General features: G+C 56.7%; 1 protein-coding gene across 6 annotated transcripts in view; it reads right to left on the bottom strand.

The window, feature by feature from the left end:
* Positions 1–15324, bottom strand: part of MYRF (myelin regulatory factor) — a 75287-nt gene extending 59963 nt beyond the window's left edge. For all 6 annotated transcript variants that reach the window (XM_074586486.1, XM_074586488.1, XM_074586487.1 and 3 more), the window contains exon 1: positions 15213–15324. In XM_074586486.1, the coding sequence (XP_074442587.1) occupies positions 15213–15258 (46 nt within the window). In that variant the 5' untranslated portion in view covers positions 15259–15324. The remainder of the gene's footprint in view (positions 1–15212) is intronic.
* Between the last annotated feature and the right edge of the window lie 2269 nt (positions 15325–17593).

Below are 17593 nucleotides of genomic sequence, written 5' to 3'. Positions count from 1 at the left end.
GGAACACGTTTGACAATATTTTCCTATTTCCTTATCCCCACTGTAGTTCACCGATCTGCCCAAGAGAGTTCTATTGGCAAAATTAATTCGCAGCCCGTTACCACAGCTCCGTAAGTCATGAGTCGTCCATGGAAGGAGAGCAGGGAGAGGACTGACTTCGTCCCGCTCCCACCGGACACCTCCCTCTGGCACAGCACAATGGGTTCATCCCTTGGCCCAAGCCTTTCAGACAGTCCCAAGCCATGAAGGGAACTTCCTTGGAGGCTGACACACGAGTGACAAAGCATTCCTCAACCTCAGCACTGAAGTTTTCTAAGTTTTATATCCCCACTTTCCTTTCTTTTGTGACAGGCCCCTTCGGAAAAGCACGGGGGTACCCTGCAGCAAGGATCCATCTCCTGCCAGACCCCCACTCCACTTCTTTTGGAGGTTCATTGTGCAACTTGGGGTCTGTCACGATAGAAAAGTCACTTTCCCCTTCTGCAGATTCCTGGGTGACTCCTAGAAGTCTGCTCACACACGTGAATCTCGGGAAGAGCAATGCCATGCCTCTAGTGAAGCACGTTAGCGCTTATGCCTGAGGTCTAGAGCTGAATAATGGGACTTTCAGGTTGATGCACCTCCTTCAAGGTGAACTTTCTGGAGCTTTTCCACCCAACCACGTCTTCGAATGGGAAATTGGCTTCATTGGTCCCGCAGGGGCTGATCACCCTGCCATCCTCCTGCCAGGTTCTCCATGGGGCTGGAGCTGACCTCCTGGCTGGAGAAGACCCTGCCAGGAAAGCACTGCTGGCCAAGGGACCGCCGCCACCCTGCGCCCATCGCCTCTCCCCGCACACCGTGCTGGCACCCAGCAGAAGGGAGAGCCGAGCAGATTCCTTCCCAGAAGGACAGTCCACTCTTGGTGAACAACCACAGGAGTCTCCAGCATTCTTACAGCACCTGTGGCCCAGAACTCTGATCTCTGAGGGCGATGAGCCCCTGGCCCAGGTTGCCCAGAGAAGCTGTGGCTGCCCCATCCCTGAAGGGGTTCAAGGCCAGGTTGGACGGGGCTTGGAGCAACCTGGGCTGGTGGGAGGTGTCCCTGCCCAGGGCAGGGGGTGGCACTGGATGGGCTTCAAGGTCCCTTCCAACCCAAACCATTCTACGATTCTATGATCTCTTGGGAAAGAAATTCCCAAGATTACTGGCCTCTTGTTTCTGTGTAGTTCCTTGACTACAAGAAAGGAAGAGATGGATCTTGCCCCAAAATTGTAGCAGTCGGCTACACAAAGGGCTGACACAGGCAAAGCAATGGGGAACTGCCTGGACTCATGCTGTAAAGTGGTGGCGTTGCCCACATCTGCAGACTGTTTTGTCTGGAAGAGACCCCCTGCTTATGCCTTCAGAGAAGGGCTCACAGACCTGACTTAGACTTCTCCAGTCCCTCGGAGAAGTTCTCAGCCCACACAGACTCTCAGGGCTGAGCCGAGGGCAAAGTCTGACCAGTTTCTCACAGTTCAACAGGACACGTTCCTTCCTGTAAAAGCCCCAAACCAGAGCTATGGGGCTCTTGGTTGGTTGAGTTTATTTTGTTGGGTTTCTTTTTTTTTTTTTTTAACAGATGAAACACAAACCTACAACCACACATGATGGGAAGCCCCACAGTTCTCCAGACAAAGCCAGGATGTCTACCTCAATCTCATAGACAAATTCCCTGTGGCAGTAAAAAAACACCAAAGCTGTTATTCCTCCATAGTTTCAGCTGGAGGTTGCATTGCTCAAAGCTGCTATGTGGGCCAGGCTAGAAGATCTCATAGTTCCTTCTAATCTGAAACTCAGTTAAGCATCTTTCTTTTAGGAAATGATACTGTCAAAGTAGGGAAAAATCAGAAAGTAATTCCATTGAAAAACTTACTGCCACTGCCTGGGCCTTATGAAATCAGCAGGTAAGAAAAGAGGAGCAGAAGGGGATAAGAACATAGAGGAGAGGTCACAGAATCCCAGACTGGCAGGGGTCGGAAGGGCCCTCTGGAGATCATCCCCTCCAGCCCCCTGCCAGAGCAGGGTCACCCAGAGCAGGGGGCACAGGAACGCGTCCAGGTGGGTTTGAATGTCTCCAGAGACGGAGACTCCCCCACCTCTCTGGGCAGCCTGTGCCAGGGCTCTGCCACCCTCACAGCAAAGAAGTTCCTCCTCGTCTTGAGATGGAACTTCCCATGGTCAAGTTTGTGCCCATTCCCTCTTGTCCTGTCCCTGGGCACCACTGAGAAGAGCCTGGCCCCATCCTCCTGACACCCCCCTTTCAGTATTTACAAGCCTTGATAAGGTCCCCCCTCAGCCGTCTTTTTTCCAGACTGAAGAGACCCAAATCCCTCAGCCTTTCTTCATCAGAGAGATGTTCCCGTCCCCTCAGCATCTTGGTAGCCCTTTGCTGTCCCCTCTCCAGCAGTTCCCTGTGCTCCTTGACCCGGGGAGCCCAGAGCTGGACACAGCGCCCCAGATGTGCCCTCCCCAGGGCAGAGCAGAGGGGGAGGATGACCTCCCTCCACCTGCTGGCCACACTCTTCTTGATGCCCCCCAGGATGCCATTGGCCTTCTTGGCCACAAGGGCCCATTGCTGGCTCATGGCCATCCCGTTGTCGCCCAGGACTCCCAGGTCTCTTCCCACCGAGCTGCTCTCCAGCAGGTCACCCCCAACCTGTCCTGGTGCGGGGGGTTATTCCTCCCCAGGTGCAGCACCCTGCACTTGCCCTGGTTGAATTTCATAAGGTCACTTTATCCCAGGTGGCCCTGAGCTGCCTCTGGAAGTGGGGAGGCTCCTCTCATCTCTCCGTTCTTCCGCACTTCACCTGGACCAGAAAGACTTGGCCGGTCTCCCACTGTCAGCTCAAAGAGGTTTGGAGCTCACCCCTGCTGCAACACAACCAGCAATGAGGACAACCATAACAACAGGAGACTTTCCAACCGCTCACTGACGCAAAGCCTCTGGATTTATTGAGGGCTATAAAGTCTGTGAAAGAGCAAAAATCAAATGACTTAACAGGGCTCTCCTGCACTGATGAAAGCCTTCAACCACCGACCTGACTCATTTAAACAGGCTGATCAAAGAAGAAATAGCTTCTACGGAACTTGGGGTTTAGTTCTGCAAAAACAGAGGCCTCCACAAGCCTCCTTCAGGCAGGGATTGTCCCCGGGGAGCAACCTGCACTCCTAAAACTCACGTCCCCTTTTCACTGGCTGACATTGATTGTTCACTGCCTGAGCAACCCGCACCTCAAAACACAAAACAAGGAGACATCAGACCAACTTTCTCCATCCCATTCCTACCATCTCGTTCTCAAAGCTCACTCTCACTGTGGTTTGGTTTCCAAAACCGCAGAGAAAAGGGTTTAAACAAAAAAGCCCAGTAAACCCTACAACTTCTCTCCTTCAGAGAGCCAACCGAAAGCATTCCAGCCTACGCCTTGTGTCCTCCGGACAAGGCCTTGCTCTGCACCAGTGGTGGAAAATATTCCTGGCCTCTGGTACCAACCGTACTACGCATCGCAGCTCACTGTCACCGGTACCATCCTCATCTCTTTCAAAGCCAAACATGGCTCGTGTCGTGATCACCTACAAATTCACCTCACCTTAATTAAGCAAGGACGCTCAAAGCAGGACACCGTGCTGAAAATTCATGCTAAAAAAATCTCTGTTGGTGATCATCCATAATTTACTGCATCCACAGATGCCTCCTGGGTGTAACAGAGTCACAGTACCTGCGTCTAAAAGCAGAGGAGCAGGAAAGGTCCCTACCCTGATGTTCCACAAGACCATCCTGTTGGACTGGGCTGACTTTTGACCAGCTCCTCTTCCCAAGCCCCTGCCCACCAGCACAACCTCCAGCACCCAAACTTCTCATTCTGGGCTGTGAAGCCCATCCCCAGCATGTACATCCCTGTTTCTTGCATCCCTTCGGCCCCTCAACGCCAACGAGATGAGTTTCGAAACATCATTTATCCCCCCTCTCTCTTCACTACACGTTCCGCCATGCTGGAGGTGAAAACTCCTCACCATCCGCTCCTCCAACACCCCTTTTCCAAAGACTGAACTCAAGTAGAGAGGTGGGGGGGGAGACGGACGGCAGTCCTCCTGCTCCCCCCTACCCAGAACTTCTCCTTGACCTCAGATTTTGATGGCACCTCAAGAGGGAAAAGACCATTTCTGTTCTTCTCCTGAGCGGAGCATTGATTATATTATCAGCAAGCAGCTGGCTACGAAACGGCTTGATGGCCCTCATAAGGCACAGGTTTTAAGCTTTTACTTTACTTAAGCAGGTGTTTCATTTCCAATAAAGTCGAAGTGCGCTTTTTAGTGCTTTATAGAATCGATGTCCATAACCATTGCTTGCCACAACAGAAGAGATAAGCCAAGATCAAGCAGGCTGATAAGTTGTTTGGTTTCCTGTTTATCTAGATTTCTAGCAGTCAGCTGTAATCGGCACACGGGATTAAAAGTCATAAATGACAGTTGGGGGATTAATAAGTATTGTCAGACACAAACTAAGTGAATCTTCATATTCCCCATTAAGTTGAACGGACTCTTTATATCGCGTCCGCTTCTCAAGGCTGCGAACAAGAGCAGCTCGTCATGCTATTTGGTCCTCGCCATCTAAGCAGACAGATCTTGCAGGACTTAGGCCTCCAACTCTTTTGGAAACGCTGCTGGTGTCTACTGGGACCATCCCCACGCCCCCCGCGTTCTCTCCTCCCCACCCGTTCCTATCTTCTTCTCCTCGGGTAAGAAAAACCAGATCGATTTGTCACTCCAAGTCTCCTGAGATACTACACCGCCGCAACCTTGGGGTGAGGACAAAGGGCTCTACAGGAAAAAAAATTAAATCAGTCCCAGCAAAAACTGATTTAATTACCGTTTGGTTTTTTTTTTTTTTTTAAAAAAAGGCGAGATCTCACCAAAGCTGGACCATGACTGTTGGCATTGCAGGTGCCTCTCAGCTCCTTACTCGCTCCTGGTCCCATCCCACACGGCTTCAGGCAGCCTGTTCACACCACACGCTGCTCTACAACCACAGCCCTGCTTTTTCTGCGCTCCCAACCGACGGAGTTTGCAATCACTTAGGGTACGATTCAGTACATCCCCTTCAATACACCGGAAAAAAAAAGGAGAGCGGCTAAAAAGAAAAGACGACTGGATAGAGCAGAAGGGATGAGGGATGGGGAAGAGTGGGGAAAAAAAAAAAAGCCAGAAAATCCACAACAAATCTGGCACCTCTGTTGTGTCGCCGGGGCTGGCCGCTTTTCCCAGCCCCGCTCCCAGGTCTCCCTTTCGCCATTTTGAGTAACTGCATCAAAACAGACAAAGTTCAGGGAGATAAGTGGTGGACCCTGAGTATCACATTACATTTTCCCTCGGGAAGGAAGCCGTTCATTCAAACGTGCCTTGAACGCGCTCCAGGGTGTGCTGGAAGACGGTGAGGAACACAGGGACCTGGGGTGACCAAACCGTCCACCTCCACCAAATCAGACAGAAGATGTCCTCTGTCCCTGCCGTGCGGGGCAAATGGTGCCATGGGAGAAGGAAGGTCTGAAGGATAAGCAAGGGTATGCCAAAGGGTGCCAGTCGGTAGGAATAAAAGGATATATCCTAGAATGGTTAGAGTTGGAAGGGACCTTGAAGACCATTCAGTGCCACCCCCTGCCCTGGGCAGGGACACCTCCCACCAGACCAGGTTGCTCCAAGCCCCGGCCAACCTGGCCTTGAACCCCTCCAGGGATGGGGCAGCCACAGCTTCTCTGGGCAACCTGGGCCAGGGATTCACCACCTTCACAGCCAAGAATTTCTTCCTAATCTCCCCTCTTTCAGTTTAAAACTATTCCTCCCCGTCCCACGGCTCCCCTCCCTGATCCAGAGTCCCTCCCCAGCTTTCCTGGAGCCCCTTGAGGGACTGGAAGGGGCTGGAAGGTCTCCCCGGAGCCTTCTCTTCTCCAGGCTGAACCCCCCCAGCTCTCTCAGCCTGTCCTCCCAGCAGAGGGGCTCCAGCCCTCCCAGCATCTCCGGGCCCTCCTCTGGCCCCACTCCAACAGCTCCGTGTCCTTCTGCTGTTGGTGCCCCAGCACTGGAGGCAGCACTGCAGGGGGGTCTCCCAGAGCGCAGCAGAGGGGCAGAATCCCCCCCTCGCCCCCCTGCCCACGCTGCTGGGGATGCAGCCCAGGACATGGGGGGGTTTCTGGGCTGCCAGCGCACATTGCCGGCTCATGTTGAGCTTCTGCTGTTGTTCATACCCCTGAAACCATGAGTGGGAGCCACCGGATGGCCCAGGGTGGTGTCCAACGCAATCCAGCCTCTGCTTCTAAAACCACCCCTTTTCCCTACGCAGCAGCACTGTCCTCCCCTGGACTCCGCACCTCCCCTGCTGATCTGAACATCTCATCCCTCTTGTCCATCCCCAGTCCTGGTATCTGCCTGGAAAGCACCAAGGAGGCCATGGTGTGGGTCCCCTCTCCAGGAGGATGCCGCCCCATGAGCTGGTGTGCGGGAGGGGCATCTGGCAACCACCAGCTCGGGCCCAGAAGCCACAAGCTTGTTCCTGTTTGTGGCTCCGGTCACAGCTGCTCCCCTGTCCTCTGGCAACGTACAGGTGAGTTAATCATTCCTCAGACACATTTACCTTACGGGGGTGCTTATCAGAGAGTGCAAAGTCCAAGTCCAACCAGCAACACCACTGGGAAGAGGCAAGGGGGTTACCCAGCAAGCCCTGCCGGAGCAACCCCGTCCCTGCGATGGGGAATCCCCGGGCAGGGACAGACAGAGGGGACACCAAGCCATGGTCTAGGACCCTCTCTGGGCAGCGCAGAGCAAGGGCAGAGACCTGCAGAGCTGCTGCCAGCCAAAGGTTTGTCGGCCACAGGCCGGCACCCTCCCAGCGCAGCTCCAGATCGCTCGGGTCTCGTCCCAGCAGGAGGAATCCATGGGGCCCCCCAACCATAGAATCATAGAATCATTGAATCATAGAATCGCTGAGGTTGGAGGGGACCTTTAAGATCATCAAGTCCAACCTTTAACCTACCCTGACAAAAGCCACTTCTAAACCATGTCCCTAAGTGCCCCATCTACCCTTTCCTTAAACACCTCCAGGGATGGTGAATCCACCACCTCCCTGGGCAGCCTATTCCAATGTTTAATAACCCTTTCAGTGAAAAAATGATTCCTAATATCCAATCTAAACCTCCCCTGACCAGAAGCGGGCAAGAACGGCAGGGCCCCATCTCTCTTCCGTCTTTGGAGAACCTCTTCTGGTTTTATTCCTCACTACGTGACCATGGGCAAGAAAACCAGGGTGAAAGCAGAAGGCAAAAAGCAGATCACTGAACTAGGACAGGAGGCAGAAAGCAGCTTCCCAACGCGCCCCTCAGGTTGGGGCGGCACTTCTCCAGGCAGTGTCCAGCTCTCTCCAGGCTAACCATGCCCAAGAGCCATATTATTCCAGGTCTATTGCCCCAACAATGCTCCTCCTTCACCCGCGTCTCTTCCCCATAATCCTTGCAGGCAGCAGCCCTTGCGCAACCCCAATCCCGGGCAGCGGGAGCAGGCGGGACAACCGGATCTCTGAGTCACCCACCTGCCCGTTTCCATCACCCTGGTCACACCTCCCGCAGGACTCCCTTCCAACCCCCCCCCGGCGGCCGCCTCTCCCCGCACCCCCCATCCTGGTCCGGGTTCAGGCATTGCTCCCAGGACGCCAACCCGTGGAAGACACATTAACCAGGACACGGGCAAAGTACCTCTCTCCGTCCCCGGCGGAGCCTCCATGGGCGGGTGCGCACCTCGCTCCGTCTGAATCACAACCCAGCCCTTATCGGCCGCCTGGAGGGATCCACCCTCCTGGCCTTACTCCATCTAGATGCCTCCTGTCCTTTTCCCATCCAGGAAAAAGGAGTTTTGGGGAAACTGAGGGGAAAGGGAAGACCCCAGGGAAGTACCAACACAGTCAAAAGACCACACTGGAAGCGGCAGATTGTTCTGCGCCAGCCTTGCCCTGAGGAGCAGACGAGGACAAGTGCTTTGGCTGAAGACTCTGGGAACCTCCTGCAGCGGGTCCTGCTGGGATGGAGGTGGCAGCTTCCCCCAGTGCCCAGGAACGTCCCCAGGGCCTCAGCCAAGCGCTGCGGGCTGCTGGGGGTGAGCTCAAGGGAAGGGGATTCTGCCCCTCTGCTCCGCTCTGTGAGACCCCCCTGCAGTGCTGCCTCCAGTCTGGGCCACCAACAGCAGAAGGACACAGAGGTGTTGGAGCGGGGCCAGAGGAGGCCCCGGAGATGCTGGGAGGGCTGGAGCCCCTCTGCTGGGAGGACAGGCTGAGAGAGCTGGGGGGGTTCAGCCTGGAGAAGAGAAGGCTCCGGGGAGACCTTCCAGCCCCTTCCAGGCCCTCAAGGGGCTCCAGGAAAGCTGGGGAGGGACTCTGGATCAGGGAGGGGAGCTGTGGGACGAGGGGGAAGGGTTTTACACTGAAAGAGGGGAGACTTAGATTAGATACTAGGAAGAAATTCTTGGCTGTGAGGGTGGTGAGCCCCTGGGCCAGGTTGCCCAGAGAAGCTGTGGCTGCCCCATCCCTGGAGGGGTTCAAGGCCAGGTTGGACGGGGCTTGGAGCAACCTGGGCTGGTGGGAGGTGTCCCTGCCCAGGGCAGGGGGTGGCACTGGATGGTTTTCAAGGTCCCTTCCAACCCAAACCATTCTGTGGTTTTTCTCTCTTCCCTCCTCTGCTGAGGCCCTAGGATGGAGCTGGGCTCACCAGCATCCTCGTGCTCCCTGCTCCTGCTGGGGGCAGACACCGACCAGAGGCAGACACCGAGTCGGGTGGGCAGGGGAGGCTCGAAATAGAGGGCAGAGAGAGGAGGAGCAGAAAACCACCACACTGGAAAGAGAGATGGAGAGGCAGAGGGGAAAGCAAGCCGAGCCGTGGAAGGGTCGGGGGGGTCTGTGCTGTTACCTGCTCGGATCCAGCGCATCCTGAGCATGGTGAGAGCAGACGTCAAGCTCCCGCCGCCTCCCTGCTCTGTCCCTCTGTCATTATCCTGCCTAGCTCAGCTTCTCCAGGTCCCGAGGCTGCTGCCTGCTGGTTTTTCTATTCCCTCGGAGAAGAGTGGGAGGGCGAGGGAGGAGGCTGGGAGGCTGCTGCTACCCGCTGGGATTTGGGTCTTGCGAGGGGATTACCAGGAGGGATGGTCATGTGTTTGTGCTGTACCAGGTTCCCCAGGACCATTCTGTCACGGGCTCGCTCCGTCCGGCGAAAGCGCTCCACGCAAAGCCTCTTACCTTCCCCACGGCGCCAGCCAGGCCCCCGCAGAGACTGTCACCCTGCAAAGCCACCGCGTCCCCAGCCCCGCTCCTCCCGAGAGCCGGGTCCAGGCACGAAGCGCCCGCACCAGAGACCACGTTGGGCCCCTCGCCTGGAGCCCAAGATTCTCCGCAGCCTTTCCCCGGCGCTTTCCCTCTGCCCTCCCTCTCGCCACACCAAAGATCTCCGTGCAGGCAGGGCAGGAAAGCCCAGCCCAGCATCAGACCTCGAAGATGCATTTGGGGCATGCAGAAGCTAAGGGCCAGCCAGCCACGGCACGGGCAGAAGGTGAAGCCCAGCTCCCAGAAAAAGCCATTCTTTCGTATAATTCAGAAGAACCCGATGCTCCGACCCACTGTAGTTGCATTGCTATGTCAAGCCCGGGTGCCTAAAAACGTACGTGGGGCTGGGTGTCCTGGGGGGCGTGTGCGGGTTCTGCCCTCCAGCCAGCACCATGACAGATGGAAAGAAGGCTCCGAGGAGACCTTCTAGTGGCCTACCAGTATCTTAAGGGGGCCTACAAGAAAGCTGGGGAGGGACTCTTTAGGATGTCGGGTCACGGTGGGACTAGGGGGAATGGATTAAAACTAGAGATGGGTCAATTCAGACTGGACATTAGGAAGAAGTTCTTCACCCTGAGGGTGGTGAGACACTGGCCCAGGTTGCCCAGAGAGCAACTGGGCCATCTTCCAAGATGGAAGCCCCATCCCTGGAAGTTTTTAAGGCCAGGCTGGATGAGGCTCTGAGCAACCTGATCTAGTGGGAGGTGTCCCAGCCCAGGGCAGGGGGGTTGGAACTGAATGATCTTTAAGATCCCTTCCAACCCAAACCATTCTATGATTCTATGATACCACAGCTCTGCCCCAGAGGCTCCGGGTCCACCGTCCTCCTGCCCTGCCTGCTCCCAGCGTTGTCAGCCCCACGCTCTCCCCTCTGCACCCCTAAGCACCCAGGAAGACCCCAAAGCGGTCCCTTGTTTCTCTGTGACTCTTTTTTTGTCATCCCCCAACCTCCCGCCTGGCAGAAATTCAAAGTTCAGCATAACCCCAGCGAGACGTAACTCGCAGGTGGGGTCACCAGCACCACCAGCACCAGGATGCTTCACCCCACCACGAGGTGCTGGGCAGCCCTGAAGAGAAACCATCGTTCCTCTTCCCTTAAGCTCGTGGGTTCACTATTTCACATCACAGACTGGCAGGGGTTGGAAGGGACTGCTGGAGATCACCCCATCCAAGCCCCTGCCAGACCAGGGTCACCCAGAGCAGGTGGCACAGGAACGCGTCCAGGTGTTCCATCACTGAAAGTTTCATTGTTGAAGTCCTTCTCCGCTCCTTCCCACCCGCCGCCAAATCCTCCTGCGGACACGCGGAGACCCGACCCTTACGACACGGCACGGTGGACAAGGTGCAAACCAAACCATGAGTCCTGGGTCCAGCTCTCTGCCTCAGCCCCATCATTTTTCACTTCTTCATCCAAGGAAAACGGGGCCCAGACGCCTTCCCAGCAGGGCTGCGAGGCGGCATTTCCCACTCACGGACATCAACGCACAATAAAAATCACCCAGCAAGTAACCGATCCCACTAACACGCGTACACGTGCGCTCTGACGGGCAAACCCCTTCTCTAACACCAACACTCGCTGCCCCGCTGATAAAACGCCCGGCGCTCACTCGCTCGCCCCCGGCTCGGAGGTTGGGGCCACCCCTCCGGCAGCACGGCCGGACCCATGGCCGCCCCGCAAACACACGCTCCTGAGGGCTCCGCTAAAAAAACCCGTGTGCTGGTTCGAGGTCCTTCGTTCCACAGGACGCGCGTGCCTTCCCTGAAACCTGCTCCTTTCTACTTAACCCACTACCGCCTTGCCCAGCTGCAATTTGCCCCCCAAAATCCTCCAAACTTGGAGCGTTCGGCTGTTCTTTCTCCATTTCTCGCCCTCTCCCCGTCCAGCTGCCCCCTCCCCTGCCCCCCAAGCCCTGCTCTGCACATCCTTCCCGATATACATTCTTCAACAACCTCTTATCTCATAAATTAGCCGAGAGAGAGAGAGAGGGATCCCGAATAGCTGAGCTCTGGCGTAACTGTTTCCCTTACGCGAGCGGCGGGCAGGGAGGAAGGTGAGGTTGCTCGCAGGATGCCAGCCAAGGGTCAGACGCTTTCAACTCCCTCCTTTTTTCCTTTGATACAAAATACAAACGCGCTGGGTAAACACTCCCGAAACGCTGTGGAAAGACCAAACGGAGCTCCTTCACCACCGCTGCCCAGAACCTCCAGCATCCCACGCTCTCCGCCTCCACGCCGTCCCAGCTCGGCTGGGCAGGATGGTCCTGGCCACCACCAAACCCGTTTCCCAGCCGTGCTAAGACAAACCAGGCCAGCCACAGCCTTCCTGACATGGGACAGGTCCACCTCGAGGACATTGGGAGACCATACGCCGGCGAGACTCACACTCGCAGCATCCTCATCCCGCTCCCCAGCAGGGCGTGAAGTTCCGCCCGGTCCATCTCTCCCCTCAAGAGACGGGCGCAGGCTTTTCCCTAATCCCTTCCCAAACATCCCAACAAAGCCCTGAACTTTTCACATCGTTCTTCTGCTTTCTCCATCCCCGCTTGTCTCGGATCCCACTCTCGAAGAGCAGACAACCGACATTCCAGGGAAATAAATGAGGATATCCTGCCCAAGCAAATACTGAGAGCCCTCTCTATGAAAATAAAGGATATCAGGAAAAATTTCTTCACTGAAAGAGTTATCAAGCATTGGAACAGGCTGCCCAGGGCAGTGGTGGAGTCACCATCCCTGGAGGGATTTAAAAGACGTGGAATCATGGTGCTGAGGGACATGGGTTAGCGGTGGGTTTTGGGGTGTTGGGTTGATGGTTGGACTCGGTGATCTCAAAGGTCCCTTCCAACCTCGACGATTCCACAATTCCGTGATCTCTGAGGAAACCAGAGACGCAACTCTGGAAGCGGCAGAGCCACCAACTCCCTTCCCCACCTCAGCCCCCGCTCCCCAAAAGTCGGCGAGAAGAGACCAGTTAATCCCCCTCTGACACTTGGAACCCCCCAGGGCTGGACAGACGGGAAAGGATTGCTCGGAAACATGACGGGATCGCTTACAGCAGGCTCCGATCCGGCGCAAATCGGAGCCGAGGAAAGGGAATGCCCGCGTTATTTCAGGTTTTTCGGCGTGCAGGGAGAAATCCCTCTGGCGTGGAATCTCCGCTTGGAGAGAAGACGATCCGCGAGGAGAAAAAGATATTTCACTATAAGAGAAAAACATGGTTTGAACACGCGTTTCCCCAGGAAGGGAATCATCCAACGCCTTTTAAAGAAGTGATGAGGTGGCGAGGAATGGCTTCTACTAATTCACTTATTCCCAAAAATTAAAATAAACTCTAGCGGATCTATTGTTTGCTGCTATATTACGCATCCAGAAGCCACTAATTCTTCAGGACAGCGAGATTCCAGGGTAAATCCGACTCCGTGCTGCAAAGTTAGCAATTTAAGGCACTGACCTTCACTCCCAAATACGAGGGGCTCGGTTTGGCCGCGCGCTGCTTCCCAGCGCCACGATTACAACCTGCGCGAGGGGAAGGAACCTTCTCCCTTCACCCAACCGAGCGGCAACCCTTGGTGGTGCCACCTTCTCCTCTTCCCCCCTCAAACGCCGCGCTGGCGATGATAACCCTCTCTCAATGACTTTAATAACCGCGCCAAAGGGACGTAGCCGCCCAAATGAAATGAACAGCCGCGTCGGGCTCCGCCAAAAAAAAAAAATAATAAAAAAAAAAATTAAGATCGCGGAAATTCAAAAAAGGAAGTTATACACATGAGCAGGTAGAAGAAGTTAAGAAATATCCCTCAGCCGCGGTTTCCCTCACTCTTGGGTTTTACAGGGACAAGACGCTTTTAGTTCAACAGAGGGGAAAAATAGAGAGAGGAAATAAAGGAGAAAGACAAAGAAAATAAAGATAAAAAGAGAAAGAAGGGAAAAGAGAGGAAAGAGAAAGAAGGGAAAAGAGAGCAAAGAGAAAGAAGGGAAAAGAGGGAAAGAATCCCAAAGGGTTGAGGTTGGCAGGGACCTCTTGAGGTCATCTTGTCCAACCCACGGCACCCAAAAAGAAAGGACGAAAACGGACAGAAAAAAGAAAGAAACCTTCCAGCCTATGAAAAGATGCTCGGGGGGAGAGAGATTCCGCTTTTACAAAGAAAACGAAGAGGCGGCCAGCAGAAGCGTGACGCCTGGAAGTCAGGTCGGGGTGCTGAGGAGGGCGCCGGGGAGGCGCTGGGTGCCCCGAGACCAGGAGGTGGGTGGGCAGGATTTAGGAGCTGGGTCCAAGCGAAACCCTAAAAACAAAAGAAGCTCCCCCTCCCACACCCCCCGAAGGGCGGAGGAGAACACAGGCTGGGAGCGCACGATAAGAGCCCGCGTGGCGAGGCTTCCCGTCCTCCCCTAATCCCGTCGCTCCCGGGAATCCGGAGTCACGGCTGGAACAAACAGGGGATGCTTTTTCCTTTGAAGCCGAGGCGATGCGTTACTGAGGCATCACACGGATGCCAGGAGTAAACGAGAAGCAGCGGGAGCCTCTCCTCGCTCTGGAGAGCATCTTCGGCTTGCGCTGCATCTCTGCTTTCCTCCCCCGGTTAAGTCCTTCCACCAGCCAAAGAGACGGAAGGGAGAAGGTTCTCCCACCCCAACCACCCCAAGGTGATGCCGAACACGCCGCCCGATCCCACCGCAGCCCGAGGACGCCGGAGGGGACCCAAGCTCCAGGGCTGCCCCATGCACACAGCTTGCTCTTCACGGACCAGGGTCCACCCCAGCACACCCCAGCTCTGCCACCGTCCACGGGACACGTTGACCGAGGGAGCCTGGCCAGGATGGGGCACGTTGTTGCCCCAAGACCATCTGCGTGCCAGGGGCTCCCACCGAGGGGCACGGCCCCCGCAACCGAAACCTCCACCTGGCGAATGGCCCACCGGGGAAACAAGGGGCGCGCAGCGAGAAACAAAGAAAAGGAGCGAGGAAGAGAAGCGACGACACGGTCAACAAGGAAGAGCCAAGCGTGCCAACAAAGCCAGAGCGGGGAGAAGAAACGTTGAACCAAGGGAGCAACAACAAAGGGCATCGGGGTCCCAACGCCTTCCCAGCCCCACGGTTCATCCCCACCGACCCCTCAGCTGCCACGAGCGACCCACGTTTCACCCCTGCTTGAGAGAGGGGCCAAACTCTCTTTCCAACCACTTTTCCACCATCGGTTGCCACCCTGGTGGGAAGGAGACTCTGATCCACGGGCACGTGGTGCCCGGTGGGGTCTGGGCTGGACACTGCTGGCCTCCAGACGCCGATGGCGTGGGGTCTGCTGCTGGACATCGTTGCTGGAGGATGGGCTATCTTCTAGCCCAAGGAGGAGCAATTTCCCCAGCGCTGCGCCCGCTTCCCACCCACCGCGCCCAGCGGCTCTGGGGACGGGTAGAGAGGCCACCGGTCCTCAGGGGACAGGTACAGAGGCCACCGGTCCTCAGGGGACAGGTAGAGGGGTCAGCAGAGAGGGCAGCCAGGAGTTTGGCCCCGCGGTGACGTCTGCGACCCCTATGCCAGTGTCACCGGCTGCTCCCAGGACCGGCGAGGGCCACGCCGAGGTCCCCGGCGGGGCGGTGGCAGGCGAAGTGACGCTCTCCCCAACCCTTGGGGGTGCCGGGACCTCCGGCTTGGGAGGTGGTGGTCCACCAGGGGATGCGCGCCGTCACCCCGATCCTGCCCCGGCGCCACTCGGGGAGGAGGCGGTGGGGGTGGGGGGCCTGGATGAGCGGTTGAGGTGCCAGGATGGGGTGAGGGGGCTACCCCGGAGCGGTGCCGGTGCCGGGGAGGGGGTTTCGGGACTCGGTGTGTCCCCCCTTACCTTCAAAAAAGCGCTGCAAAGCTTCCGTCTCGTCCACCACCTCCATGTCTGGGCCATGCACCGGCCGGCCGGGTTAGTCTCCGCGCTTGCAGGGGGGCATCCCACCACCCCCACCACCACCACCACCACCACCACCACCAACAACAACAACAACGACGACCCTTCCCTTCCCTTCCAGCTCCTCCGCCGCCGCCGCCGAGCCCTCAGCGCCCCGCACCGCCGCCGCCCCGGCGGGGTCCCGGAGCCGGTACCGGTCCCCGCACCCAGCGCGGCCGCCCGCTGCCCATCGGCCTCCGCCGAGAGCTGGCCCCAAACTTGGGCTGCCGCCCAGCGCTCCTCCCTCCCGGCCGGCCTCCCTGCCCCTGCTCCTCCTCCTCCTCCTCATCTTCCTCCTCCTCCTCCTCCTCCTCCTCCTCCTCCTCCCGCTCCGGTACCCGGGGCTCCCCCGAGAGGCAGCACCTCGCCGCACCCGTCTTCCCTCCCCAAAACCCGGCTTTTTCCAACAGCACGAAGCCCCAGCGCAAGCCAAAACTCAAAAAAAAACACCCCCAAAACTTTAAAAAAAAAAAAAAACAAAAAACACTACACCTAAAACAACTCTCCCCCCCCCCCCCCCAAAAAAAAAAAAAAACCACCCTCAAAACCAGCCATAAATCACCAAAAAAAACCCCACAGGGGCTGGGAGGGGAGGGGGAGGGGGAAGGGGAAGGGACAGTTGTGTTTTCTTCCCCCAGATGCGCCCACAATCAATAATAATGCCTCCAAAAAAAAAAAAAAAAAAAAAATTTAATAAATAAATAAATAAATAAATAACAGTACAGTATCTAAATGAAGTTACAGTTATCTGACCACAGTTAACCAAACGCCGAGCCCCTGCCAGCCCCAGACTGTGGGACCATTCTCTTCGGGGCAGATAAAGCGCACAATGAGGTTTTGTCCGTCCCCACAAACCAATTCAGAAGGGCAGATTCTCTTATATATATAAATATATTTTTCTCGCTCGCACAGCTGTGCAGTGACCAATTCTTCTCTGGGGAGGGGAGGGGGGCCGAGGTTTGGGGATAGTAATAGGTCTATTATTTCGGGGATGGAGAGAAAGAGCTCAACAGCCCTTTTTTCTTCTCTCTCTCCCTCTCTCCTTCCATTAAGACAATTGTTATTCTCTGTCACCCCACGCCCCTTGTTCCCGCGCACACGCTCACCTCCCCCAGCTTCAGGCACAAGCTGCGTGGGAAGGAAGCAAAAATTTATTATTTTTTGGCCCGAATGCCAGCCCAGGCCAAACTCTGGACGGTGTCAGGTTAGATATTAGACTGTTACTAGGTGAGACCCCCAAAATTAAATGCTCCTGCTAAGGATTCACACCCCAACCCTCCGCCACCATCCTCCCAGGGGCACGTTATCCGTGCTCAGCGAGAGCCTCCTGCGTGGGGATGTCAGGAATCACAGAGTGCTTTGGGCACGAAGGGACCTTAAAGCCCAGCCAGTGCCACCCCCTGCCCTGGGCAGGGACACCTCCCACCAGCCCAGGTTGCTCCAAGCCCCGTCCAACCTGGCCTTGAACCCCTCCAGGGATGGGGCAGCCACAGCTTCTCTGGGCAACCTGGGCCAGGGGCTCACCACCCTCACAGCAAAGAATTTCTCCCTCTGATCTCATCCAAATCTCCCCTCTTGCAGTGGAAAACCCTTCCCCCTCGTCCCACAGCTCCCCTCCCTGCTCCAGAGTCCCTCCCCAGCTTTCCTGGAGCCCCTTGAGGGCCTGGAAGGGGCTGGAAGGTCTCCCCGGAGCCTTCTCTTCTCCAGGCTGAACCCCCCCAGCTCTCTCAGCCTGTCCTCCCAGCAGAGGGGCTCCAGCCCTCCCAGCATCTCCGGGGCCTCCTCTGGCCCCGCTCCAACAGCTCCGTGTCCTTCTGCTGTTGGTGCCCCAGCGCTGGGGGCAGCACTGCAGGGGGGTCTCCCAGAGCGGAGCAGAGGGGCAGAATCCCCCCCTCGCCCCCCTGCCCACGCTGCTGGGGATGCAGCCCAGGATGGGGGGTGGTTTCTGGGCTGCCAGCGCACGTGTTGAGCTGAGCTTCTCATCCACCCACACCCCCAAGCCCTTCTCCTCAGGGCTGCTCTCCAACCATTCTCCATCCAGCCTGGATTTGTGCTTGGGATTGCCCCTGCCCACGTGCGGGACCTTGCACTTGGCCTGCTTGAACTTCATGAATCGCCCTCCCAGTGAGCGCACAGCCCTGTACGCCGAAGTTTTCGCTGGAGAACATGCTTGCCCAGGACGTTTCCAGGCACACGGAGGACCTGAGCACCCGGTACACGGGGAAACCTCCCCCTTTGAGTCTCCGCTCGCTCCCGGCCAGGTCTCGCTTGCAGAACCTCCCCTC

Source organism: Larus michahellis, chromosome 4 (genome assembly GCF_964199755.1).
Source record: "Larus michahellis chromosome 4, bLarMic1.1, whole genome shotgun sequence".
NCBI lineage: Eukaryota > Metazoa > Chordata > Aves > Charadriiformes > Laridae > Larus > Larus michahellis.
Note: the sequence above shows the minus strand (reverse complement) of the source record. Positions and strands in the feature narration are given on the sequence as shown.